This window comes from Oryctolagus cuniculus, chromosome 1 (genome assembly GCF_051225735.1).
Source record: "Oryctolagus cuniculus isolate XC-2025 breed Fujian yellow rabbit chromosome 1, ASM5122573v1, whole genome shotgun sequence".
Classification (NCBI taxonomy): domain Eukaryota; kingdom Metazoa; phylum Chordata; class Mammalia; order Lagomorpha; family Leporidae; genus Oryctolagus; species Oryctolagus cuniculus.
In genome coordinates this window covers 118,102,893-118,129,576 of record NC_142867.1, presented here as the reverse complement: position 1 = coordinate 118,129,576, position 26,684 = coordinate 118,102,893, and the positions used below count along the sequence as shown (strand labels likewise).

General features: G+C 56.3%; 3 protein-coding genes and 2 long non-coding RNA genes across 5 annotated transcripts; 4 read left to right on the top strand and 1 right to left on the bottom strand.

Moving 5' to 3' along the window:
• Nucleotides 1–1,686: 1,686 nt before the first annotated feature.
• On the top strand, nt 1,687–11,933 carry ESAM (endothelial cell adhesion molecule). The gene is made up of 7 exons (XM_002708736.5): nt 1,687–2,159; nt 5,200–5,387; nt 8,184–8,385; nt 8,527–8,682; nt 10,399–10,521; nt 10,776–10,902; nt 11,094–11,933. The coding sequence occupies exons 1-7, from the start codon at nt 2,090–2,092 to the stop codon at nt 11,407–11,409; spliced, it is 1,182 nt and encodes a 393-aa protein (XP_002708782.1). The 5' UTR covers nt 1,687–2,089; the 3' UTR covers nt 11,410–11,933.
• Nucleotides 11,934–13,249: 1,316 nt separating this feature from the next.
• On the top strand, nt 13,250–18,046 carry VSIG2 (V-set and immunoglobulin domain containing 2). Its single transcript, XM_002708739.6, has 7 exons — nt 13,250–13,418; nt 13,831–13,994; nt 14,747–14,954; nt 15,668–15,826; nt 16,726–16,845; nt 16,963–17,107; nt 17,859–18,046. Exons 1-7 carry the CDS (start codon nt 13,358–13,360, stop codon nt 17,989–17,991), a joined length of 990 nt encoding a protein of 329 aa, XP_002708785.2. The 5' UTR covers nt 13,250–13,357; the 3' UTR covers nt 17,992–18,046.
• A 244-nt stretch (nt 18,047–18,290) lies between these two features.
• Nucleotides 18,291–25,619, bottom strand: NRGN (neurogranin). The gene is made up of 4 exons (XM_002708741.6): nt 25,470–25,619; nt 19,711–19,937; nt 19,440–19,457; nt 18,291–19,053 (listed from the first exon to the last, which is right to left on the bottom strand). Exons 1-2 carry the CDS (start codon nt 25,482–25,484, stop codon nt 19,716–19,718), a joined length of 237 nt encoding a protein of 78 aa, XP_002708787.1. The 5' UTR covers nt 25,485–25,619; the 3' UTR covers nt 18,291–19,053; nt 19,440–19,457; nt 19,711–19,715.
• Nucleotides 19,162–19,775, top strand: LOC149128580 (uncharacterized). Its single transcript, XR_016221508.1, has 3 exons — nt 19,162–19,285; nt 19,404–19,504; nt 19,641–19,775. It is a non-coding gene; the product is annotated as an uncharacterized LOC149128580 (long non-coding RNA).
• On the top strand, nt 22,392–23,682 carry LOC149128579 (uncharacterized). The gene is made up of 2 exons (XR_016221521.1): nt 22,392–22,594; nt 23,358–23,682. It is a non-coding gene; the product is annotated as an uncharacterized LOC149128579 (long non-coding RNA).
• Nucleotides 25,620–26,684: the final 1,065 nt, after the last annotated feature.

Here is a 26,684-nt window from a genome sequence, read left to right as displayed (position 1 = left end):
AGGAGACTGCCCCTGTGTCACACTGAGACACTCACTGCCCACAAAGCCGTCATTGCCCCTTTACTTGCCAAGTAGCAAGTTACTTGGGGTCTGAATTCCAAAGGAGAAGTCAGCTGCAGGGAGTGACTGTTGAGGCCAGACCTTGTGTATCCCTGGCTTGGGATGAGCGCAGCCTGGGCAATTGGATGCTTTGGTCTTCGTGGGTTGCAACCAGAAGGACTTTGGGGTGCCTTTTTGGATGGATTACTTACTGGGGGCAACGTAACCCTTGTCCAGAATGAAAGGAGTGCTCACAAGAGGTGGTTTGCAATGTGAAATAAAGCCAAGAAAAGTTTGTGATAGACTAAGAAAACCAAGCCAATAGCGCACAGCCCCCATCTTGACAATTCGCAGTTTGGAGGTCCCTGCATAAGGGTGTGAGACTGACAGGTAACTTTCTTGCCGTTGCTGCCACAGAGCTGCCAAGTGTTGGAGTTCAGAGGTGGCATGTGCAGTCTAGTGTTTGCACAGGCATTTCTCAGATCCACTGCATGGCAGGTATTTGAAGGGAAGCCAGGCAGGTCGCACTAGGGAGAAGTAGCTGAGCCGGTCTGTGGAACACCATATGGAAAAAGACCTTGTGCAGTGTGGACACAAGGACCACCGTTGGTGTTAGATCAAAGCAGAGCTGTGTGGGGTGGAATTTAGTAGGCCTGGCAGCTTTTCTCCCAAGACAATTCTGCCTCCCAGAGCGGGCAGCGCCAGGAATTCGGTGTTCTGGCTTCTGCCCTCGTTGACCTTGGCCGAGTGGCTGAGCTGCGCCCGCACGTTGGAAGCCTCTGTCTGGGGGAGGCTTTTGGACAAAGCAGCAAGAACAGGTGCGCGCCCTAGTGCGAGGGAGCCGCGGCCAGCAGAGGGCGCAGAGGTGCCTTTTGTCGGAATGGCTGGCGGGGGTGGGGGTGGGGGCGGCTAAATTAAATTCCCAGCGAACAAGATCTAGTCCCGGGAATTAAAGGATCATCGCGGGCTTGAGCCGGACACTGGAGGGATGGGGGGCAGTGAAGATACCGGAGATAAAGAAGAAAAGAAAATGTCGAGTCTAGCATCCCGCAGCCACCCCCTCCTGCCCTGCCAGCGTGGGGTCATTCTACAGTTCAGCTCGGGGGTGAGGGGCTGGAGACCGGTCTCGTGTCGCCTCAGGCTCCCGCTCAGCTCCTGGGGATACCCTGCCCTAACCTTCCTGCTCAGGGCACGAGGCCGGCGAATCCCCGGGCCTGTGCTGAGGGGGGTACTGTAAAAATTCGCCGATAGCCCTTGTCTTCCCCTAGGCCTGCCCAGGGCGGATCCGGCTCCGAGGAGCGTGCGATGTCCCAGGCCGCGGCGCGCTCCAGGCCCAGCCCGCATCTGGCTCTGGGAAAGCGATCCATCCTGCCGCTGCGCCCCTCTCACTGCGGCCTGGGGCAGGGGAAGTCTCCTCTTTCAGGACGGCCACCGTGGTTAGCCTGGGACGTGGAACCCCCAGGCTCGGAGCGGGTTATTTGGACCAGAGCTTACCCCCAGCACACACCGGACGGGGCGGGGGTCTTTTGCAGCGTCAGAGGTGCGGTGGCTCCTGGTCTTCGGAAAGTCCCACGCCTCCCTCCCTTCCTGGTCACCTCCCCACCCCACACCGGCGGAAAGGGCGGGCGTGGCGCGGAACGGTAGTTCAGGACACCCCCCACCCCCCACCCCAGGCAGCACGACTCGCTGCCCCAGCCTGTGCCCTGCGCCCCGGCCGGCCAGGAGGAGGCCGCGAGCCCGGCAGTCCCAGCGCTGGGAGCGACCCCCCTCAGGGCCTCCGCCGCGGGTCACCGGCGCGCCCCGCCCGGGAGGACGGCGACCTCTCCTCCCCCTCGAACGCCCCGCCCCGCTGTCGCGGTCGGTCCCCACCCCGCCACCGGCTCGCGCTCACACACACACACACACACACACACCACTCACTCAGACTTGGGCTGGAGCCGCCTCTGTGGCCGGGCTCTGGCGCGCGTCCTCCTATCCTGCAGCCTCCACACCTGTCGGACCGTGCGTCCCGGAGCTGGCGCCCCTGATCCCGCCTGGGCCAGCGAAGGCCATGGTTTCTCCGCTCGGGTCTCCCTCTACCAGCTTGCTGTGGGTTGTGTTCCTGGGGCTGAGTACCCTCGGTGAGTGAAACCTGGGACAGGAGGGGACTTGGGATGGAATACTCCGACCCTGAGGGAGGACTTCGGGCACTGATGAAGAACTGCGTGGGAGGGGACTCCAGCCCTGTTCCCGTTATACCATCACTCCACCCCACCCCCACCCCAGGGCATCCCCGGCTGGTCCTGGGACAGCTCCGGCTTTGGGTGTGGAGTGTGTGTTGTCAGGGCATCGCCAGGAGATGAGCAGATTCCCTGGGGTGAATTATCACAGCCATTCCCTCCTCTGTTCCCCACCCCATTCAGCAGAGCCGGATGAGCTGAGACACTAGATGAGACCCTGATAAAGAGCTTAAGGACTTAACTCCAGCCCCCTTCGGTCCCCCCCAGCCCCCTCCCCCAATAAGCTGGCTCCAGAGGTCCCCGGAGGGACATCCTTGTCCCCAGGCTTGACGCAGGCAGGCGCTTGGAGTCAGCCCCCCCCCCCCCAGGCCAGATCCTCCCTCTTCCTAGGGATCAAGGGAGGTGCCCTCAAGCTATGACCGTGAGGTCATTTGGACACAGGAAATGGTTCAAAAGCTGGGAGAATTGTCGCATACTGTCCCAGGTCCACCATCTCTATTCGTTCCTAGAGGCAAAGGGACAAAGTTAGAGAGGCAGTGCTTCCAGTGAGTGCTAGGAGAATGCCGAAGGCCCCCAGGAGTCCCTGGCTTCCCAGGGTCTGGGAGTCTCCTAAGACCGGAGGTAAAGGACCCAGCAGGACCTAACCCCATTATAAGCTGTTCCACTCCCGGCTTCCCACGCTTCCATAAGAGAGTGAAAAGTGGGTTTGGAGTTAGCGGCTTGAACTCGGTTTCTCTCCAGAGAATGCCAAGACAAGGGAGGCCTGGAAGGAGGTAGGGTGGAATTCCGCCATGATGAGGCGGAGTGAGGCAGGACCCCCCTGCTTCTGTCCAAGGCCCGGTTAGCCCAGTGGTGTTGCAGCACGAAATGTTAGGGTCTCTACAGCAGCCCCTGAGCCACACAAAAGCCCGGAAGTCTTCCTGCCCCTCCACTTCGCAGTCCCACTTAGTTCAACCCCGGCTCTCCTGCCTTCTACGCCCCTCTGCCAACTCCCCTATCGCTCTTCTTGATGGAGAGGCGTGGCGGACAGGGGAGGACAATCCAGGTTTGCTGCTTGCGCCTTGTGGCCACCATCTGCTCATCGTGGGCAACCCTTCCCTTTTTTCTCCCGGTTGTGAGACTTCGGTAGGCCCAGATTCCAGTTCCTGCCAGCCCAGCCAATTGAGGGTTAAATGGCACTTGTGCCGCCCCCCCGGGGGCACGGGGCAGGCTCTGGGCCGTCGGGTCGGTGGGGAGGCCGTCCAGCCCCAAGCTCCTCCGAGCCTCGGCGCTGCTTGCCCCTGGGGCGTGAGAAGCCCGCGGGGGGAGTTTCTCAGAGAAAGAGGGAGACTAAAAATAGTAGCCCTGGGGAGCGGGCCCTTGCCTGCGTCTCCCTCTGGTCTCGGAGTGGGCCCGGAGCCCGTCCTTTTTCACTCGGGCGCTATGCCCTCCGGGAGCGAAAAAGGCTGCGCTGTCGGGGCGGCTTCGCTCCAGCTCCTCACACCCAGGACAGAGGGCGGGCAGCCTTGACCCTCTTCTGCCCCTGTTTCCTGACAGGGGGCCTGAGACGCGCGCGGCCCTAGCACAGACCCTAGGGCATGAGTTTTATCATTGCTCCCCCTCGGCCTCTGGGAAGTGCAGGTTACAGAAGCAGGGCCTGCGGGAGCTCGTTGAGGTGGGACGAGGGCGCCCAAAGGGAAGGAAGACCGAGCTCCTCCTGGGGCTCCTGCAGTTTCCGGGCAGGAACCGCTTCTGGCCACTCGCTCGGCGGGTACGGTCCACAGGCCCGGCCACAGGACACGGCCCGCAGGCTCCTGGCTTGCGGGGCCTCCGCCGAATGGGCCGTCGAGCTCCTTGAGGCTGGGGTTGTTTTTGCCGTCAGAGCCTCCGGTCTAGCGCCCCCCCCCCCCTTCATTGTCTTCATCCTTATCACCGGGCACAAGCTTCCTGCCCAGCCCGCAGGGACCGGCCAGGAAACGGGAAGGGGGCTGCACCGAAGGCCAAGGAACAGGGCGGTGGGGGTCTGTGAAGACGCGAAGCCGGAAAGCGGCGCAGATGGCGCGGCCGGGCCTCGGAGCCCTGCGTCTGCCTGCGCATGGGCCGCCAGCGCACCACGCGGAGGTACTGAGCCCGTGCAAGGGCAGGGCGCAAAACGCCCGGGAGGCAGCGTGCCCAGGCGTAGCCGGAGAGCAGCCCAAGTTATTCCCCCAAGGGCTTAGCGCTCAGCGGCTTCGTGGCCTCTCCCAAGGGCAAAACCAAGAGCGCTCCAGGATGCCAGAAAGAATGCAAGCTCCAGACCCTGACCGGAAGCCAGCCCACCTCCTGAACGCGGGACAGACACCCTGAGGGCAGCCGTTCACTCGCGGGCAGACCCCGCCCCTAACCCTAGGGCCCACCTGGGTCGCCGAGCTGCTCTGTGGCTGCGAAGGCTCCGCCTCCCTAGGGAAGACTGCGCGCTGGGGCGGAGGCGCACCAAAGCCTCCTGGCCGCTTGGGCGCCTCCTGCTCCCCGGCAGTTCAGAAGGAGCCGAGAGGTTAATCGGTAACCCGACGGCCTCCCAGCCTTCTCAACCCACCGCGTTGAAAACTTGGGAGCGAGGAAGCCTGGTGGCCCCTACCTCCGCCGTTACCCTGTCTCCGGAGGTAACTGGAGGCGCAAGGGGTGCAACTGGGAGGTTGCAAGCAGATCAGAAATAGCAGATCTGCCCTCCTCCGGATAGCTCTCCCTTCTTGCTGGGAATCCGGCCCCTCCTCTTGGCGCTCAGCAGTCTGTGCCTCTGGATATGAGTGAACGCATGGAAATGTGCCCCATCTCCACCACAGAGCTGGGGCGCGGGAGAATAAGCCCCGAGCCTGAACTCAGGACTCTGGGTCAGCGGTCCCAGGGCAGCCCTCCAGGCCCCCAAAGGCGAACTCTTTCCCGAGACGTTCCCCAGCTTACGCCTGCCCGTTCTCGTCTCCAGCGACCCCCTCGCGGGCCCAACTGGAGCTGCACGTGCCCGCCGGCCTCGTCAGAGTGCTAGCTACGGAGGGAGGCGAAGTGGTGCTCCCAGCGTGGTACACTCTGCAAGGGGAGGTGGCCTCTGCCCAGCCGTGGGAGACGCCTCTCGTGATATGGTTCCTGGAACAGAAAGGAGAGGATCTGAAGCAGGTGAGGGGGTGGACGCATGTAGCCTGTGGCCACCCCAGGGCCCAGGGCAGGGTAGCCAGGGGATGCGGGCCTCAGGAGAAAGCAGGTGTCCTCACGTGTTCTGGCTATGTTGTGATCTTGGAGACTTCCCCAAAGAGTTCTCTTTCTGGCAGGCGCCGTGGCTCAGTAGGCTAATCCTCCGCCTTGCGGCGCCGGTACACCGGGTTCTAGTCCCGGTCGGGGCACCGGATTCTGTCCCGGTTGCCCCTCTTCCAGGCCAGCTCTCTGCTATTGCCCGGGAGTGCTGTGAAGGATGGCCCAAGTCCTTGGCCTTGCACCCGCATGGGAGACCAGGAGAAGCACCTGGCTCCTGCCTTCAGGTCAGCGCGATGCGCCGGCCGCGGCAGCCATTGGAGGGTGAACCAACGGCAAAAAAAGGAAGACCTTTCTCTCTCTGTCTCTCTCTCTCACTGTCCACTCTGCCTGTAAAAAAAAAATAAATAAATAAATAAAAAATAAATTCTCTTTCCCTGGAAACCTAACACCTACAAAGCCCTGTTTTATTATTATTATTATTATTATTATTATTATTAGACAGGTAGACAGGCAGAGTTAGACAGTGAGAGAGAGAGGGAGACAGAGAGAGAAAGGTCTTCCTTCCGTTGGTTCACCCCCAAATGGCCGCCATGGCCGGCACATTGCGCCGAAGCCAGGTGCTTCCTCTTGGTCTCCCATGCGGGTGCAGGGCCCAAGCACTTGGGCCATCCTCTACTGCACTCCCGGGCCACAGCAGAGAGTTGGACTGGAAGAGGAGCAACCGGGACTAGAACACGGAGCCCATATGGGATGCCGGCGAAGCAGGCGGAGAATTAACCAAGTGAGCCACGGTGCCGGCCCCATTTTTTTTTTTTAAGTTTTATTTATTTATCTGAGAGTTACAGAAAGAGAGAGAGAGAGAGAGAGAGAGGTCTTCCATCTGCTGGTTCACTCCCCAGTTGGCTGCAACGGCTGGAGCTGCGCCAATCCAAAGCCAGGAGCCAGGAGCGTCTTCCAGTTCTCCCATGTGGGCACAGGGGCCCAAGCACTTGGGTCATCTTCCAGTGCTTTTCCAGGCCATAGCAGAGAACTGGATCGGAAATGGGCAGCCGGGACTTGAACCAGCACCCACATGGGATGCAGGCACTGCAGGCGGCAGCTTTACCTGCTATGCCATAGCGCCATCCCCCACAAATCCCTGTTAAAAGCACAGGGACATTTTGCTTTGCTATGGTAGGGGGAGGTTGGTGGGGGACTGGAGTACAGGAGAAGGCTTAGGGCAAGTAAACACATGCTGAACGTTCAGCATTGTTTCTGTTTGCACGTTTTGTGTGCTTTAGACACTTCCTCTCCCAGATGATCATCATCTGCCCTCCTGCCCCTTTATACCATGGAGGAAGGCAGGCAGGTTGCCCTTTCCACCATCTCCCACCTGTGCTCCCAACCACGCGCCAGTGCTGTTAGCACCAGACTTAACAGGAGGAGGCAGATTCACCCAAAAGCTAATGAAGCAATTTTCAGGGCCCCTTATTTGCATAGGATCTCTGTAAGATCCTGGAAAGTGAATTTAGTGAGGTCTTTGATCTTGTTTCTAAAATGTACTTATTTTATTTATTTGAAAGGCAGAGTTAGAGAGAGAGAGAAAGAGAATCTTCCATCCTCTGGTTCACTCCCCATATGATCGCATCGGCCAGAGCTGAGCTCATCCAAAACCAGGAGCTAGGAGCTTCTTCCAGGTCTCCCACGTGGGTAGCAGAGGCCCAGGAACTTGGGCCTTCTGCTGCTTTCCCAGGTGCATTAGCAGGCAGCTGGATCAGAAGTGGAGCAGCCAGGGCTTGAACTTGCGCCCATATGGGATGCTGTCACTGCAAGCCTTGGCTTAACTGGCTGTGCCACAGTGCTGGTCCCTTATTTTTATTTTAAAAAATATATTTATTTGAGAGCCAGAAAGACAAGGAGAGATGGACAAGAGAGAAAGAGAGAGACAGAACTCCCATCTACTGGTTCACTTCCTACATGTCCCCAAAGGCCAAAGCTGAGAGTCAGAAACTCAATTCAAGTGTCCCACAAGAGGGACACCCTCCTCCAACTATCTGAATTTCAAGCCCCACAAAATCTGGATCTCCCCTGTAATCTAAGTTGCTGTCATACAAACCCACTGTTTACTTTACCCCTCCTTGTCCCATTGAATTTTTTCTTTTTTAAAAGATATATTTATTTATTTGAAAGTCAGAGTTACACAGAGAGAGAGGAGAGGCAGAGAGAGAGAGAGAGAGAGAGAGAGAGAGATCTTCCATCCACTGGTTCACTCCCCAATTGGCCACAACGGCCGGAGCTGCGCCAATCTGAAGCCAGGAGCCAGAAGCTTTTTCTGGGTCTCCCACATGGGTGCAGGGGCCCAAGGACTTGGGCCATCTTCTACTGCTTTCCTTGGCCATAGCACAGAGCTGGATTGGAAATGTAGCAGGCAGGACTCAAACTGGCGCCCATATGGGATGCCAGCACTGAAGGCTGGGTCTTTAACCACTACGCTGCAGTTCCCCCATTGCATCTTTATTGAGCCACCCAAGAGGGAGATGAAGAGACAGTGCAGAGGGGGAAAAGGCCCAGGAGCAGTGAGAGTGGCTGGGAAGAAAACAGGCAACTGAGAGCTGGCAGGGGTTAGAAGGGTGGGTGCAGATCAAGGGCAGGTGAAAGTGGCCAGAGGTGGCAGGAGGGGAACCGCCTGCTCCCGGGACACTGTGTGTCGTACAATAACAGGAGGTGTCATGTCCCCTCTAGGTGTTGGCCTACATCAATGGGGTCCTGTCAGGCAAACCTGAAGCCTCCCTGGTCTACACCATGCCCTCCCGGAACGTGTCCATGCGGCTGAAGGACCTCCGGGAGAAGGACTCGGGCTTTTACCGCTGTTCTGTGAATATTCAAGACAGTTCCGGCACCAACAGGGGCCACAGCAGTAAAACGCTAGAACTCAATGTGCTGGGTGAGTGAGAAGCACACGGCTCAGGCAGGTCTCTTCCGGAAGGGTGGGGGAGGGGCAAATGGGTGACAAGGGGTTGTGTAGGGAGGGGAAGGGTCTGCGGGTTCCGGGTCTGTGCGATTCAGTCCGTCTGCCCTTCTCCAGTGCCTCCAGCCCCTCCGTCCTGCCACCTGCTGGGTGTGCCCCGCGTGGGGGCCAATGTGACCTTGATGTGCCAGTCCCCAAGGAGCAAGCCCACGGCCCAGTACCAGTGGGAGGGGCCACCACCATCCTCCAAGATTTTCTTTGCACCAGTTGCAGGTGAGGAACCTTCGGGAAACAACTGAAGCTGTGGCCAGGGAGGGGGAGAATGAGAGGTACCACAGGAACAAGGATGGAAAGAGGAAGCAATGTTAAAAAGTACAACAGAAGAGGAGGATGTTGGGAGGAGGATGGAGAAGCAGGCCCTAGCAGGTGCAGGCACAGCATGAGTTGTTTCCATGTGCCTGCGCTGTCTCAGGAGTGCCTCTGGGGCTCGACTATCTGTATTCAAACTCCAGCTGTGTGACTCTGTGCCTCCATTCCCTCACCTACAAACTGGGCCTATCAGTAGCCTTGATTTTACACCTCAGCTCTAAAAATATTATAGGGAGAATTGAACATTTTAGATATGAAATGAGAATTATTAATTTCTTAGGTGTGACAATGGTATTGTGGTTATGTGGGATAATTTCTGCATTTTGGGAGATTCATGCTAAAGTATTACTTTAAAATATTTCAGAAAAAGAGGGAGATGAAATAAGTATGGGAAAATGGTAGCATCTGCTGGATATAGGGGGTAGGTGTATGGATTTCATTTTGCCCCGCCTCCTTTCACTTGACTATTTGTATAATACAGTCCTTTTCTTTTTAAAATGTTTATTTATTTGAGAGAGAAAAGAAAGAGCGCTCCCATCCAGTTGTCCACTGCTCCTGAGCTGGGAATTCAGTGCAGATTTCCCCTGTGAGTGCCTTGGACCCAACTTCTAGAGTCATGACCCACTGTTCCCCGAGTGTGCAGGAACCTGGAATTGGGAGAGGAGCCGGACTTGAACTCAGGCCTTCCGATATGGGTTGTGGTTATACCAACCAGAGCCCCAACTCGTAGGCCAAATGCCCACCCTCTTTTCTTTTTCTTTTTTAAAAATATTTATATTTATTTGAGAGGCGGGGGGGGGGGGGGAGTCTGCCATCTGCTTGGTCTCTCCCCAAATGGATGCAACAGTTGGAGCTGAGCCAATCCGAAACCAGGAGCCAGAAGCTTCTTCCAGGTCTCCCACGTGTCTGGCAGGGGCACAAGGACTTGGGCCATCTTCTGCTTTTGCAGATGCATTAGCAGGGAGCTGGATCAGAAGTGGAGCAGCTGGGACTTGATCCAGTGTCCATATGGGATGCTGGCACTGCAGGCAGAGGCTTCACTTACTATGCCACAGTGCTGGGCCCTCCCTTTCCTTTTTTAAAAGAGTAGTTGCTTCCTAGGTTTGTTGTGAAACTTTGGTAAGTTAGAGTGTGTCAAACAGAGCAGGCTTAGGCATGGAGTGGGCAGCCAGCAAAGAGGAACTGTTATGGGGATTGAGCCATTGAATCCTCTCGACAGCATCAGGTCGGTCAGCCTAGGATTGTCTTATTTGACAGATGATGGAATGGAGACTCAGGGGTATCAAGCTTAAGGTCCCACACCCTATTCTGCACTGGTTCTTAGCCTCATGTTCTTTCTTTCTCATCACTCTGTCCCTTAGAAATAAAAGTAAAAATCATGTCTTGGTTTGGCTGTGCCTGCCTTTGTCTTTAGCAGCCCAGGTCACTGAGGAGTGCAAGTGGACAGGGGTACTGAGCAGCCAGGCTGCAGCTGGGGGTCCGGCTCACTGGCCGCCCTGCCTTTCTCCTTCACCAGGGAATAGACACACTGTGACTCCCAGAGAGTCTAAGAAGACCTTCTAGATTCAATTTTCCCTGTGAGAAAGGATCCCCGATCTGACGGTTACATTGTTTCCACAGATGTCATCCGCGGGTCTTTAAGGCTCACCAACCTTTCCACGTCCATGTCTGGAGTCTACATCTGCACAGCCCACAACGCGGTGGGCAGTGCCCAGTGCAACGTGACGCTGGAAGTGAGCACAGGTCAGTGAGGAGTGAGGGCAGCTGGGGAGAAGAGTGCTCACTGCTGGGACGGGGTTGCAGAAGGGGCAGCAGCCCCTCTGCTGGGGCCTCTAAGTATAGCAGGACATGGGGCTTGCCCTGGCCAGACACTGGTCCAAGTGTTTGCTCAGTGAGTGGCCGTTTTCTGCTTACAGCCACACATGGTCTGTCTTTTTCCATTAGGAAGAGGGGTGGGCAACAGCGGGGTATCTCCACTGACACAAAGGCTTTTTCAGGGCCCGGTGCTGCTGTGGTTGCTGGAGCTGTTGTAGGCACCCTGGTAGGGTTTGTGCTGCTGGCTGGGCTGATCCTCTTGTACCAGCGCAGGGGCAAGGCTCTGGAGGAGCCGGCCAATGATATCAAGTAAGTGTCCCTGGCCTCTGCGGATGGGGCTCTGCCGGCTCCCCTTACAGTCTGGGGATCCAGGCAGGTTTTAAGGGGGAGGGAGAAGGGGATTGAGGAGGAAGAGGAGTGGTGGGGTATGGCACACTGTGGAGAAACTCTCCCTTCCTGCCGCCTCCTGCCTCTGACTTCTCTACTTCTTCGATGACTAGGGAGGATGCGGTTGCTCCCCGGACCCTCACCTGGCCCAAGGGCTCAGACACAATCTCCAAGAATGGGACCCTGTCCTCCGTAACATCAGCACGAGCTCTCCAGCCACCACACAGCCCTTCCAGGCCTGCTGCTTTGACCCCTACGCCCAGTCTTTCCAGCCAGGCCCTGTCCTCACCCCGGCTGCCCAGAACAGACGGGGCACCCCCTCAGCCCGTATCCTCCAGCCCTGGTGGGGTTTCTTCTTCTGCCCTGAGCCGCATGGGTGCTGTGCCTGTGATGGTGCCTGCCCAGAGTCAGGCTTGGTCTCTGGTGTGACGGCCCAGCCACTCACTGGCTTACTGTCTGGTTGGTGGCTCCTCTTCCCATAGGGGTCAACCCTAGCACAGAGGCCTGAGTCTTGGGAGGGTAGCCACACTCGAGACCGCCAGGCCTCAGCCCCTACCTCTCTTTTCTGTGGGAAAGCTACGTTTCAGTGAGACCCAAATGCCTAGGAAGTGGCAGGAGAGGAGGAAGTGTATCTGTGATAGGGAGGGGCCTCCACCCTCCTCCACCCCTCCCTATGAAGCCAGCTGAATGCTGCCCAGATTAGCCACACAACAGGGGCCCTGTAGGACACTGCCAGTCCAAGAGTGCCCCCAGGCCACCTGGACCTGTGCCCCACCCATATCTAATGCCATCCTTTGCTCCCACTCCCTGCATTCATATAACCTGTCCTGCTGGCTTGGCTGGGTTTTGTTGGGGCAGGGGATAGGGAAGCTATTTTTTAAACTAACTTGAAATGTGTGTTTTTTGCCTTTATTTTGAAAATTTTAATAAAGATACATTGGATTTGCGTGGAATAAGAATCAAGTTGTCTTTTCAAACTAGGAATTTTCCAGAAACTGAGCATCAGGTTGCTGCAAAGTGGGCCCCTACCCATGCTGCACAGCCAGGAGGGGCTTCTCCTCTCAGCCTCAGGGCTTGCTGGTGCAGAATAGCTCTTCCAGAGTTGTCAGAAGGGTCCCTTGCTGTCATGTGGAGGGGGCAGGGTACAAAGAACACGAGCTACTGGGATGCCAGCCTACTCTGGCAGGGAGCATGAAGCAGGTGCACTTGCTGCTGGAGCGTGGGTGCTCAGGGCTTGAGTGTGCATTGGCTTTCATCTCTTCTTCCTTCTCTTCTTCTTCTTCTTTTTAAGATTTATTTATCTATTTGAAAGGCAGAGTTACAGAGATGCAGAGGCAGAGAGAGAGAGAGAGAGAGAGAGAGAGAGAGAGAGAGAGAGTCTTCCATCTGCTGGTTACTCCCCAGATGGTAGCAACAGCTGGAGCTGCACCAATCCGAAGCCAGGAGCTTCTTCTGGGTCTCCCACGCGGGTGCAGGGGCCCAAGGACTTGGGCCATCTTCCACTGCTTTCCCAGGCCACAGCAAAGAGCTTGATCAGAAGTGGAGCAGCCGGGACTCAAACCAGTGTCCATATGGGATGCCGACACCACAGGCAGCGGCTCCACCCGCTATGCCACAGCACCAGCCCCTTTCATCTCTTCTTAATCAGGGAGAGGGGACGGCAACCAGACTCATGCTCCTTTTTCCCACACCACTGATTCACTAACAAGCACCGGTCCCTCTTGTTACTGAGGGTACTGCAGGTGAGCGGGGCAGAGGATGGATGGCTGTTTCTGTCCCAGTGTTGCTGTGCCCTTTCCTAACAACAATGAGGTCGCCTCTAGGTCTCAGTTTCCCTGTGCTTAAAATGGAGAGGGAATGGGCTTTGGAAATGGGAAGGAAGTTGTAGTGTTCACAGACTCTCAGACCCCAGCAAGTGATGAAGAGGGAGAGGGGCCTGGCAGGACAAAGAATCTGTAAATGGGCCAGAAAGGCTGTGAGGCCTGGGGCTCAGCCTCGCTCTGTGGGCTCCCAGTATGCCAGCTCTCAGGGTACCCGATGGCCTCCTCCTCCTACAAAGTCACTCTCTCCCCAACAACCCTTCCCAGGAGGGTGCCCACCCCATGCCCGGCTGGGAAACCAGCGCCCGACCAACTGACAACTTCAGAAATGGGGAGAAGGGGAAAGGAGGAAGAACAAGGTAGAGTGAGTCCTGCATCAGGCCCGCGGGAGGGAGGAGCGTTTCCCTACCTGAGGGTGCTGGCCTCTCCCCTTGTTTGCTCTGAGATAGCTGTCTCGCTCCTGCCCAGCGCCGGGTGGCTGCCCTGCGGGCACTCCCTTCTCCAGACCTGGGCTCCCAGACTGACCAACAGACGACGGCAGGACGGCAGGACGTGGCATGGCTGGGCTCCCGGGGCCTTTCCTCTGTGGGGCCCTGCTGGGCTTCGCATGCCTAAGTGGTGAGGAGGGGCTGGGCCAGAGCTGGGGTCAGAGGCCTGGTGACCTACTTCCTGGGGGCTGCTCAGTCCGGGCCAGCCAGGCTGGGACTGCCGTGTGGGGCCGGGGCCGCCCGGGTCGAGGCTGGGGAGGGGACGTGAAGGGCCAGGAGCGGAGAGGAGGCAAGTTCAGCTGGTGGCCATGGTTTACCCACCGCAGCACTATTTCTTGTTTTGTTTTTTTCCTGCCAAACACGCCCTCATACCAGGCCCGGTCTTGGCCCTTTTACCCACAAAACGCCGCCGGGCCCTGGGCCCAATCTTCCTTTCTGGGAAGGCGGGACTGGACTGAGGAGCGGGACGCCCTCTGGGGACCGAGCCCCCGGACCCTCCACATGACCGGGATATGGTCCCCACCTCCCTGTGCCCTCCACAGCCCCGGGGCTAGCAGTGGAGGTGAAGGTGCCAGCTGAGCCTCTGAGCGCGCCCGTGGGCCACACTGCCGAGCTGACCTGCAGCTACAGCACGTCCGTGGGAGACAACTTCGCCCTGGAGTGGAGCTTCGTGCAGCCGGGGAAGCCCATCTCGGAGTCTCATCCCGTAAGCAGAGAGCCACTGCCTGGGGTGGGGTTGGCCAGGGCTAGGGGCAGTATGCTGGGCTGGAAAGCTAGGAGGGCCTTTCCTAGGTCTTCTCAGGGCTATAGTCGCTGGACTCGGTCACCCCTTCCTCCCCCATAGCTCTACATCCAACTCCACTATTCGTGCGTCCAGTTTCAGTACACAAACCCGTGGACACCAGGGTGTTTGCGGCCCATTGCAGGGAAATATGCTGCCCCTTCCAGGCATAGCTGCATTCACTCACCCTACGCGTAGCTGAAAGCAGGGAATCATTTATCACTGGCAGGGGACGGTGTGTGGGGACCATGGGCTTGCCCTGTCCCTGGTTGGTGTAAATGAGGGACATCTTGGGGCTGGCACCATGGCTCACTTGGTTAATCCTCTGCCTGCCACACCAGCATCCCATATGGGCACTGGTTCTAGTCCCGGTTGTTCCTCTTCCAATCCAGCTCTCTGCTGTGGCCCTGGGAAGGCAGTGGAGGATGGTCCAAGTGCTTGGGCATCTGCACCCACATGGGAGACCAGGGAGAAGCGCCTGGCTCCTGGCTCCGGATTGCTGCAGCGCCGGCCGTGGCAGTCATTTGGGGAGTGAACCAACAGAGGGAAGACCTTTCTCTCTGTCTCTGTCTCTCACTGTCTAACTCTGCCTGTCAAATAAAAAAAAAAAATGAGGAAGGATGGTAGAGTTCGTGCCCGGCAGGAAAAGGCACACATTTGCCTCCTTCCCTCCGTAGATCCTCTACTTCACCAGTGGCCATCTGTATCCCACCGGTTCTAAGGCCGAGCGGGCCAGCCTGCTCCAGAACCCCCCCACAGGAGGCGTGGCCACCCTGAAACTGACGAAGGTCCGGGCCTCGGACACCGGGACCTACCTCTGCCAAGTTAACAACCCGCCAGATTTCTACACCAATGGGTTGGGGCTGATCAACCTTACTGTGCTAGGTAAGGCAGGCTGTGGACCCACCACCACCCCCGTGCCTCAAAGCATGCAGTGGCCCTGCTGAATGGCCCCTTGTGCTGATTTCCAGCCCTGCGCTTAGGGCCCCAAATCTTCTAATCTCGATGGTCAACCACCAACCTCACATTCCATAGGGACTGTCTCCTCTCTTGGGGCCTGGTAACAATGGATCTGGGAGAGAAAGGTCTTCCCATGTGTGGGGATCTGAGTCACGTCCCCACTAGCTCCAATGGCCTGGAAACCTCCCAAGGTCAGGGACAGGGGAGTGGCCGTTAAACACTGAGCACCAACTTTGTGTGCAGAGCTTCCTTGTGATCTCAAACTAGAGCCTGCTGAGAGAGAGCCACTCGGAGAAACTTTTACCGAGACCAAGTGGGAGACGGAGGATGTGGTGGCTGACTGCTGTATTCAAATATCTGAAGGGCTCTTAGTGTGGAGCAGGGATTTTAGTTTTTCTTCCATGAGCCCAGAGGGCAGGAACTGGAACCAATAGGCGGCTGTTAAATTGACACAGATTCTGGCTCCACACGAGGAAGAATGTTCTAGCTATCAGCATTTCCAGCAGTGGAAATCATTGCCCGGGGATTCAGCAGTGTCTGAACAGGAGCAAACCTGTTTGGTAGCGGTATCGAAACAGGAAATGGAGCACTTCGCGGGGGTGGGGTTAGACGATGGCTAACGCGCTGTGGTTTTGCAGTGCCCCCCAGTAGACCCCTATGCAGCCAGAGCGGGCGGACCTCTGTGGGAGGCTCTGCGGCCCTGAAATGCACCTCTTCCGAGGGAGCTCCCAAGCCAGTGTACAATTGGGTGCACCTTGGATCTTCTCCGACACCGCCTCCTGGAAGTGCGGTTCAAGGTAAGGGCCCAGGGCATCAGGAGGAGGAAATCTAAGCCCCTGGGGGAATCTAATCTCTAAGCCCCACCCACCCACATTGCCAGGGCTATGAGGAGGGGAATGAGATAACGGCATTGCCTTTCCCCTGCCTTTTCCTTGGCTTCCTGTATTGTTCCCTTCCAGTTTCCCTTCTTGCATAGTCTGTGGCTGGGTACTCCATTCTTAAGCTGAACACACGCCTAATGTCCCACAAGGGCAGGAGCATCCTGAGACTTCCCACTGCCTGCTTTGGGAAGGGTGTCTCTTTTAGATTTCTGAAAGGTCATGAACTTCCTAGAGAGGGAGCTGAGGCAGAGGAGTATGGGCTCCCTGAAATCATTTAACCCAGCTTCTTCAGAGGGACCATGTATACATCAGAGCCTTAGCCTCTCCCCTTCTTCTTGTGGGCTACAGTCTCCCCTTTCCTCCACTGTAGCCAAAGCCCTAGCAAACCCCTTCATCTATCCAGGAGCCCCTCCCCATCACCTCCTGATGTGTTCTCTGCCTTCTGAAATAAAGGTAAGCAGTTTGGAAAGGCATTGGGGTCTGCTTAGACCCACCCCCTAGCAGATGCAGTTTTAGAAATCAAGCTTCTATCTTTAAGCAGGACCCCAATATCAGCAGGTAAGCACCCCGAATCCCAGCACAGTTGCTGAACCCTTCATGTGTGAGCTGTCCTCTACCCAGGGAATGGCGGCTGCTTTGGCATTCCCCTGTGGGTAAATGATTTCCTTTCTCTGAGCCAGTTTCCCCACCGAGAAACTGAGGTTAGTCCTTTCCTAACGGGAGCGTTGTAAGAGTGAAATGCAACGTGCTTTCCTTATAGCAGGTGCTCACTGTGGCTTGAATGAGTGGTGGAACACTTCTTCTTCCCTCTCTAGATGAAGTGTCTGGCCAGCTCATTCTCACCAATCTCTCCATGAGCTCCTCCGGCACCTACCGCTGTGTGGCCACCAACCAGATGGGCAGTGCGTCTTGTGAGCTGACCCTCACTGTGACCGGTAGGAGATGCTGGGCAGAAGCCAGGTGGCAGGCTTTGGGTTGAGGAGGCTGCATGAAGGTGTCTGAGCATGGGCCAAGGAGGGCTTGCAGCTCTGAGGGTCTTGTTCTCCTTACAGACTCCTCCAGTGGTCGAGTGGCCGGGACTCTGATTGGGGTGCTCCTGGGAATTCTGCTGCTGTCGGTTGCTGTATTTTGTCTGCTCAGGTTCCAGAAAGAGAGGAGGAAGAAGCCCAAGGAGACATATGGGGGCAATGACCTTCGGTGAGCATGAGGGCTGGGGGGCAGTGCGGACAGGGAGGAAAGGGTTTGGGTTAAAAGTGGGTGCTTTCAACCCTTAAACTCTGACATGCATTGCTACAAATGTTTAGGGGCAGGGGATGCTGCTCAGCCCTGGAATTGGGTGGCTGTGGCAGCAGTACAACTTGTGTAATCGGAGTGTGTGAGCAAGGGCTACCGCATGGAGGGGTCGAGTCACAAGCCGGGGAGATGGCTCAGTTTGCAGGGCTGCCTTGACACCCCTCATGCTTAAGGAAAGGTTGACTTAGGTTTTTAAGGCACTTGAATGTACAGTAACCACTTGGAAGGAGTGGTGGGAGGTGGATGTCAGGAGCTGGATTTGTTCTGAGCATTTGGCTTAGTTCTTCTGTGTGGAGCCATCAGCAAGAGAGAAGCGAATGCTGCCCCTATCATCCATTACAGCGAATAGTCATAAGGTGCAAGGGATCAGAGCAGTGTTCTCGAAGCATGGTCCCTGGGTGACCTGGACAGGAATCACCAGAATGGCAAATGCTCGGATCCAGGCCACTTCCGAGCCTCCTGGACCAGACTCGTGTGTCTTATCTATGTGTACGTGTGTGCAGGGGTTGTGGGGGGGGGGGGTGATGGGGCCTGGGATCTTGATTTTAATCAAAGGCCCACAGTCCACAGACAAGTCTTCTGCACAGCAATCTCTAGGAGTCCCTCGGCTGGAGGATGGCCCCAGGCTCACTAAGAATTTGCCTATGACCCTCAGGGTGGATGCCGTTGCCCCTGGGATTTCTGAGCAAACTTCTCTGCCAGCGGATGCTAGTACAGGGCTCCTGGAGAGGTCCCCGTCTGCCAGCACTGTGACGACCACCAAGTCCAGGCTCCCCATGTTGGTCTGACTTCTTCAATCCCCGAGAGCGGCGAGGGAAACATCAATAAAGTCTTTGGGTACCATATTGTCTCCCTCTTCTTGCAGCGGCTACGGCAAATTCCTCTAGGCAGCCCAGATTGTTATTATTAGTAAAAGACGTCCGAGAGAGGATGCTGTATAGGCAGGAAGCTAGAGTGGTCACACCAGGGTGGGTTTCAACCTAGCTGCTTCTGCACTTCACTCCCAAAGATTTGGTCAAGTGAGACCTGTTCAGGAGCCAAGCGGTGGCTCTGTGCACCCAAACTCCCTCCCCTCCGGCACCCTGTGAACACTTGGACATTCCTCTTTATTGTTCACATTCCAACCCAGCACGGTCACATGCACACACGGAGATTAAAACCCTTCCGGCCACAGCCCCAGGAGCCCGGCGGGGGCGGGGCCGACAGGGGCGGGGCCGCGGAAGACTCCTCCTACCGAGCCTCCCTGGCGCTCGGCACTAGCGTCAACAGCAAGAGAGCTGGAGAGGCTGCTCTCGGGGGTTGCGCTGGGGAAGAAGAGGGGGGAGATGACAGGCGGGTGGGATCACGGCAAGGGGCACCCGACACCATACAATCCCTCTTCCCCTCCCTCCTCGGCCCAGAGCTAAATTTATGGGGCTAGGGTGGGGGCGGGAACCGCACAGAAACGCAGGGCGCCCCCTTTAGCTGTGCACAAAAAGAAAGGACTTTTTTTTTTTCTTTTTTGAAAGTGAGTGTACTTGGGCGACGCTTAGGGCGCCCCCTGCAGGGCGCGCAGGAAAACGCCCCGAGGCCGCGGAGGCAAAGCTGCATGCAGGGTGCGGGGCGAGGTGGGCCAGAAGCCAAAGGAGGAAAATTGGGGTACGCGGGGAGGATTGGGACCACAGCGGCCAGGAGGACTAACTAAAAGGGCGCGGACTTAGCGACTCCGCGACGGAGCCTGCCTGGGAAAGAGTCTCTGGGACGCAGGGGGCTCCTGGAGCGGTCGGGTTGGTAGGAACGAGGGGGGCACAAACACGGCAGGGAAGTCTCGTGGCTGCGAAGGGGGCGCGGCGTCCATCTCTCCTCGGGAACTGAGGACAGAGAAGGTCTGAGAGCCTGGCCACTGCTGGAACTGCCTCCCCCCCACCCTTCCCGAGCCGGGGTACCAGGGCGGGGCCCCAGTCACCCAGGACCGCCCACCCCGAGTCGCTGAGCTGAACCGAGTTCCGTGGCAGGTGCGCGCGCGTGCCGCGGTGTTTACGGCCCCCGGCCCGGGCTTGTGCAGCCAAAATGAGGGGTGAATGCCTATCTGGGTTGGCTCAGGTGTGTCCCCGTCGTAGCCTCAGGCATCTCGATGAGAAAACCCAGGTGCAGGTGCATGTTCCGGGGCGCGGAAGGTCATAGGGAAGGGTCGGGAATTTGGTGCTTTCCTCCCCCTCAGGGAGCCCACCCCGCCGCTTCGAGTCCTGTTCATTACCTTCGAAAATGCTCAGTTCTTCGGTCCCGGGGAGGGCAGAAAGGAGGGCGAGCAGCGAGAAAAAGGTGAGTGCTCGGAACCACAGCCCCGTCAGCCTCCTCCCAGCCCCCTCCACCCCAACCCGCTCCAAAGCCTCGGATTTCCAGCCCCCAACCCTGAGCTTCCTGCACACCCCTCTCCACCTACCCCGCCCGCCCTCAGTGCCCCTCGGTCCTGCGGAGGAGCGCTGGGGAAGCAGCGCCCCCTGCCGGCGTCGTCCCGCCCGCCTCACCTGGCCTAGTCTCCGCTGGAGCCGCCGCCCGCGCCTCCCCGGGCGCCCCCGGCTCCGCCCGGCCCCCCGGGGCCCGGGCCCTTCCGGCCGCGCTCTCCGCTCTTTATCTTCTTCCTCGCCATGTGGCCCCGGAAACTCGCCTGGATTTTGGCAGCGGCCGCGTTGGCCCCGGGGTCGTCCAGCGGAATGTCTAGGATGTCGTCGTCTGGCTTGGAACAGGCGCTCTCCTGGGGGAGGAGGGGTGAGGGAGGACGAGGGGTGAGGGAGGACGAGGAGGGAGGGGGTTCTTGTGGGGTGACTGGGCAGAGACCCCGCGGGGATGCAGAGAGGGGGTGCCAAGGGTGTGGAGAAGGGCTGGGGCAGGGCTGTGCACCAGCTGTGTTTGTGTGTGTCCTGGGGCAGCGGCAGGCACAGAGAAAACTTCTGGACAAGGGGGCGGTTGTTTGCTGGAACCAGGAAAGTGCAGGTGGTGCAGGACACTAAAAAGCCAGAGAGCCCTGCATGGGTCAAAGGCACAGGACCTGCGGCTGAGTTACAGTAGCTGCAAAAGCTGAGTGGAGAGTGAGTTCGGAGGAGCAAGGGAGACAGCACCAGGCACTCCAGGATGTGGCCGCAGGCCCCGGGGTTCTCAGAGCGGGGTGGGGGTGGGGGTCTCCAGCTCCCAGGGACCACTGGATTCCTGAGGTCAGGGTGTGGAAGGCTCAGCAAGTCCTCCTTTCCCTTAGTAGACACACACCGCTGTTCACAGCTGGAAGCAGAGCCAGGAGCGGCTACTGCCCAGGGCGTCAGCCTCTTCCCACCTAGGGCTAGCCGCCCAGACACTGTTTGCCCAGTGACTGTCCATTTTCCACTGATCCCCAGGAGGAACTCAAACACAGACAAGAGGAGATAGTCCAGAAGGAGTGACAGAGAAAAGGCTTCACTCCAAAAGCAAACACCCCCCCCCCCCCCAAAGAAAGGATCAGCGGGAGCAAGAATCCCTTCCTTGGTGTGCTCATGCGGAAAAGGGAATTAGCACAGCACCTCTCATTTAAGTGCTTACTCTGTCCCGGGTGTGGTAACACAGTGTTTCACAGGCATTATTTAATTTCCTCTTCAACAACAAAGCTGTGATATACCTCCTTATTAGTACTCTAATTTATTCCTAATAAAAGCAGTGATTGGGGCTTATTTTACAAACCTACCTGAGGTTACATGGATACAGGTTGCCCATTGCTTATCTGAAATGTTTAGGACCAGGAGTATTTAAAATTTCACCTTTTTCCTAGGTTTTAAATAGCTCATTATGTAATTACAAATATTCCAAACTCTGAAAAGATAAGCGAAAGAGCTGGGAAGGTCTTTTTCCCCCTTGGGGATGATGAATAAATCCTGTGTGTGTGCCTGCATTTTGATTGCAACGTGACACGTGAGGTCAGATATGGAATTTTCCAGGTGGGTGTGTTTTTTCAACTCTCAAAAAGTTTTGGACTTTGGAGCATTTTGCATTTTCAGATGAGAGATGTTCAATCTGTAGTCAGTGGTGGACCTAGGAGTCGTATGTCAGAGTCCAGAATGTATTTATAGCCCCTACCCTGTAGGATAAGTAAATACAGCCCAGAAAACAAACTGAGGCTCTTTCACCTCCTGTAATTGCATGGTCTAGAGCAAGTTACCTAATCATTTCCTATCTAAGCCCCTTCATATGGAAAACCGGGCTAATAGTACCAATACCTATAGGTTGTCGGGAAGAGTAAACAGCATGATATGCATAAAGCTGTGGCACAATCTAGTCACTCAATAAATAGTAGCTATTACAATGGATATTTTAAATAACAGTGAGGTGAAGTGGAATAATTGTTTTTCTAGGCAAAATGTGATCATACAATAACAATTTCACATGGCTCAGCCCAATAATATCCAGACCCACCTCCATGCCCCAAAGCAGTGTTCTGTTTCTCTAACAGCCTACCCTAGCTGACAGCAGGCTTAGGGAATTGGTGGGATCCATTCTGGGCAAGGCTCTGGAATGGATCAGCCCCTGAGCCTGGTTCCAGCGGTAGGGTGGATTGGGAAGGAGACGATGACTGTGCAGTCAGAGGGAGCTTCTCCTCGGATCTGGTCCTTTGGCTCCTAGGAAGTCACATTCATTTTTTTGTCTGAGGACTTATACTGAGATGCCCAAGGTCTCACACAGTAATGGCAATTGGGTTCCACTTTCTCCTCTTCCCCTACACCACCCTTCTGGTTCTCCTAAGTGGGTGGGAGATGTGTGAAGCTTCCATCAGCATCATCTCAGCCAGGTCTGCCTCAGGTGCACAGACCGAAATTCTAGAAAACCAAGCCCAGTTCTAGAGAAGGTTCCCTTCACCATGCTTTCCAAGGCAATCCTCATTTCCCAGGCTTTAAACTACTTCCGTTTCGTGCTCAAGATGCCCACCATCCACGTAAACACCGTTAAAAGGAGTTAGCAAGGGGCAGGTGTGTCGTGGCCCAACTCTCACTCTCTTTGTCTTTCCCAGGTCTAGAGCTCTCCCTGACATCTCATTCCTCACCAAAAACCAGAAACAACTGCTTTGGGTTCTTTTGATTCTCAGAGCTTAAGCCTTTCTTGGAATAGTCTCAAGGAGCAAAATGAGCTGCTTCTCAAAAACAACCACAGAAAACCATTTCCACCCCCTTCTTCTCCTTGGCCTCGGCAGCTGCGAAGGGGTGGGGAAGTTGAGCGGAGGAAGGGGTATCTTCCCCCAACCATGTGAAGACCAGACCTGCTGTCACCACCCACCCCAGCTGGATCCAGGATGAAAACCTGGAACAAGAGGCAAAGCCACCCCCAACACTCTGCTTCCCCACAGAATCAACCCTTCTCCCTCCAGCTGAATTTTCAAGATGGAGCTGCTAAGAGGTAGCCTGTCCACAGGGAGAACCGGAGGGAGGGTGAAAAGGAATCCGGGCAGGAGCTCATTGGTGAAGGTGCCTAGGCTGGTGCCTTCCAAAGCCAACTCTGATGGCGTAAGTCGGAGAGCTCTGCAGGAACTGGGGATCTCTGGGAGAGGAAAGTGTGCCCGTCCACAAAGCAGAAGCCATGGCTTCTGGTCCCAGCTGGGCACATCACTTCGCCTCTGATCGTCTCATTTTCTTCAGCCACAGCTAGAACTTGACCTAGATGAACAAAGTCGCCTTCATCTCTCAAATCCCAATCGCCTTAGGATCTGCCCTGCCTGTGCCTGTGATGCATCAGGTCCCGTGCTAAGCGTTTTGCACATATTACCTCATTTAATCCCCATTTTAGAAGTCAGGAAACAGCCTCAGAGATCTAACTTACTCAGACTTGCACAGCTGACAGACAGTGTGATTGGATTCAGTGGTCTGTGTTGCTTATCACTGGCTCAGGGTAGGTTACTTCTATTGATTCAGCCAGATCAAGTCAACTAGACTAAGCAAAGGGAAGGAATAGGAGCCAGAAAAAATGTTTCTTTGCCTCTTCATATTAACCAAATGCAGGAAAAGCATATATATATATATATATATATATATATATATATATATATAAATATAGATATATATATGGCGATGTAAATCAGCAACTGGAACATTTGACTCAACAGCTCTGTCTCCTAAAAGATAACAAAACAAATCTGCTTTCTTCTTCCTTATTTCTGTTTCAGCCTCCTTAGCAAGAGGACAGAAGAAGTAAGGCAGCACTGGGTTCTTCCCAGACTCCAGGTGAAGTGGTCATTAAGGAGAGCAGCAGAATGGATGCTGAAAAGACACATCCACAGCTCCCTCTGAGCACTGAGCCCACCAGCCACAGAATGGGGAAACGCCTGGCCCAGCCCTGCCCTTCCCTGGCCCCCCACCCTTGTCACCTCCTCTCCCTCTTCCTGCCCTCCCCTCCCCCCATACAGTCTGATGATAGCGCCTCTCTTGCTAGCCCTTAAGCGCTGTGGACAGGTGCACGGGAAGAGGTGCCCCAGGACCCTGGGCCACGGATATTTGTGTGTCTGCCTCTTCCATGCCTTTTGGGTGGGCAGCTCCCATTTTTTGGCAGACACTGAGTCCAACCATATCTATTGTTCCCTCAGTGTGCCTCCCTGGACATCACAAGCACCAGCCCGGGTAGTCCGGGGCTGTAGGCAGAGACCTCACATCCTACCCAGATTACTGTAGTAGATACGGGAGGAGACAAGTTGCATTCCTTCCCTGGCTTCTTTGCTCACTCATCTTTTCCCACTGGCCATACGTCCTGCTTCCCCTGCCCCTGCAGTCTCTTCTTCTGGGTTCCATGTCCCCCAGATCCCCCCACCCCCACCCCAGCCACCAAACCACCAACTCATATTCTAGAGCCCACCATGCGTTCAGTTTCTCTACTTTAGAAACACCGCTGGAGAGGAGGGGCAGCTAAGAAAGCTCCACCAAGAGCCCACTGTCCTTTCACAGTCCAACATTGCTTCCTGGAGCACAACATAACGCGGGAGGAGACAGGACGGGGATGTGTTATGCTGTGCTCCAGGAGGTGGGATTATAGGTGAAGTTCTTTTTATACTTCCCTCTAGTTTTTACATTCTCTAGGTTGAGCATGTACCTTTTAGAATAAGGGGGAAAATAGCAAATTTTTAGAGGAAGGTTGAAATACAGCTATTCAAACCAGGGCCAGGCTGGAATCCTGCTTCACACTTAGGAAAAATCACTTAATTGTTCTAAAGTTCAGTTTGCACATTCGTGAAATAACACCTACCTCACTGGTTGTTGCAATGCTTAAACGTAAAATGCTAGGTTCATGGCAAGCGCTCACAGATTGGCAACTACTCGTGATACTTGTGAGTTAAAACTACAACCACCAGGACTCGAGCCTACATTCTCTCTGCCTCTTGGCACCCAGGTGTGGGCAGGGAACCTGCCTCTTAGACAGAGTTGCCCTTTCCTTCCAAACCTCACATTTTTTTTTCCTTTCGTAGGCTATGGAATGAGTGGACGGTTGGGAACCTGCACAGTCAGTAACTGTCCTGAATGGTTAGTTGGGTTGGTTGAGTGAGAATGCGAGGGCTTTGAAGCAGTCTTTCTCCACCCTTAAGGGCTACAAACAAACTTACAACATAAAAATCTTTTATATGCTGAGCCAGGCGCTCTCATACCGGGCCTCCTTAGCAGCAACCTGCTTGGCGTTAGGCATTTGCAGCAACCAGGTTTCCGTGTGGGCGCTGACAAATGGTAGACACTTCCTTCCCTCGCCAGCAGGGCTCTCTCGCGGTCACTTCCCCCAGCCCCTCCACAGCTAGAGGCCCACAACCCCTCCCCAGAACCACACGAAGCCAACCAGAGTGAACCGATCGCAGCCGGCGCTGTACCGGGTGCTTAGGGGCTCGCAGGAGAGTCGCGAGGACCAGCCTGTTCGCCCACCGACGGCAGCGGCAGCAATATGGGGCTTGGGGTGGGGATCCAGAGCTGGGGGAAAGGAGTCGCTGCACCTTCGCGGAGCGACGGTTTGCAGTGTCTCAAGGTGGAAGTTCCTCCCCCTGTCTAACCTGCAGCTCCCCTGCATCAGAGCCCTGGCTCAGCCCGCAGTTCCACCTGGATTGCGCGGTGGATGGGCGCTCAGACGCCCCCGCCGAGGTGCGGAGCATTTTTCCCAGGGCTTCGAAGCCGGGCGGGCGCCTTCCACCACCCACTAGCCACCACCCTCCACCCTCCGCCCCCCGCCCCCCACCCACTTCTCGGCAGGCGCCCCTGTTTGCTCCTAGGTCTCCGCACCCCCTTCCATCCCAGACCCTTTCACTTACGGTGCAGCAGTCCATGCCGGTGTTTGGGGGGGCTCTTGGCTGGGGCGCGGGGAGGGGTGGGGTCTGTGTGTTTTGGGTGGGGGGGCTCTGGGGCAGTCGGGCGCCCGCCGCCGCGCGCGGAACCTGCGGCTCTCCTGTCGGGTCCTGTCTCCCGCGCTCCGCTCAGCTCGCGAATGTAACCTGAGCCCCGCGGTCGGCTAGCCAATTGGGGGACGCCTAGGGCAGGGTGGGCGGGGAGAAACGGGGCGGGCCCCTCCCTCTCTGGGCTGGCTGCGCCGCGCTCTGCTCCTGCCCCAGCCCGCCGCCCACACACTTCCATCCATCTCTCCTACACGCCCCATCCTCCCAAACTCGGCCCCCTTGCTGGCGAAGCGGCAGACTGCCGGGCAGATGTATCCCCGAGTAGGCAGAAGGAGGCCCTCTCCATGCCAGGCACATCTGGGCGCGCACCCCCTCCCACCTGCTCCCGCTTCCACCACCTAGCTGGAGTCCCGAATATGGCTCCCCCTAACTTCCCTCCCCCTCAGGCGGCTAAGAAAGGCTTCCTAGGACGGGCGGCAAAAAACATCCCACCGTCGCTCCTAGCGCGGGACGCAGAGAGCTGCTGGTGCTCAGCGCTGCGATGGACGCATAGCCACACACTAGCTCGCAAGCCCCACGTGCCCGTATATGATATTCCCCAGGCTAGCTAACCGTGCCTTTTTTTTCCTGTACACAATCTGCAAAAACAGCCATACAGACACCCTACGTTATGGGCGTGTGCAGGAGCAGTCAGTCACCCTACTCAAGATGTTTGCACCATCTATGTATCCATCCATCTATCTATGGTCTATCTCTCTCTTTCTATCATTTACCTATCTCTATGCCCTGCACCAAACAAAATCCTCTGTGTACAACACCATCTGTATGTATATAATCTATCCATAGAGATCTGGAGGCACAGCCTCCACCCCACACCCCTCTTTTCTTAGGAGACTCTGCTTAACTTCTTGATCCATTGCTTCAGAATAAGACAAAAACTGTCTCCCCCTCCCCCACTCCCTCTTCTCCTCCTGAGACAAGGAACACTAGGCAAACCCAAGTAGTTTAGGGGATTATCGGGAGTAGTTGGCTCTTTGGGTGCGAGATGAGGAAGGCTGTGGGCTGTGGGAGAGGCTGGGAAGGGGAGATAAGGGAGAGGCGTCCCAGAGGGGCTTCCTCCTGGTTGTCAGAGGC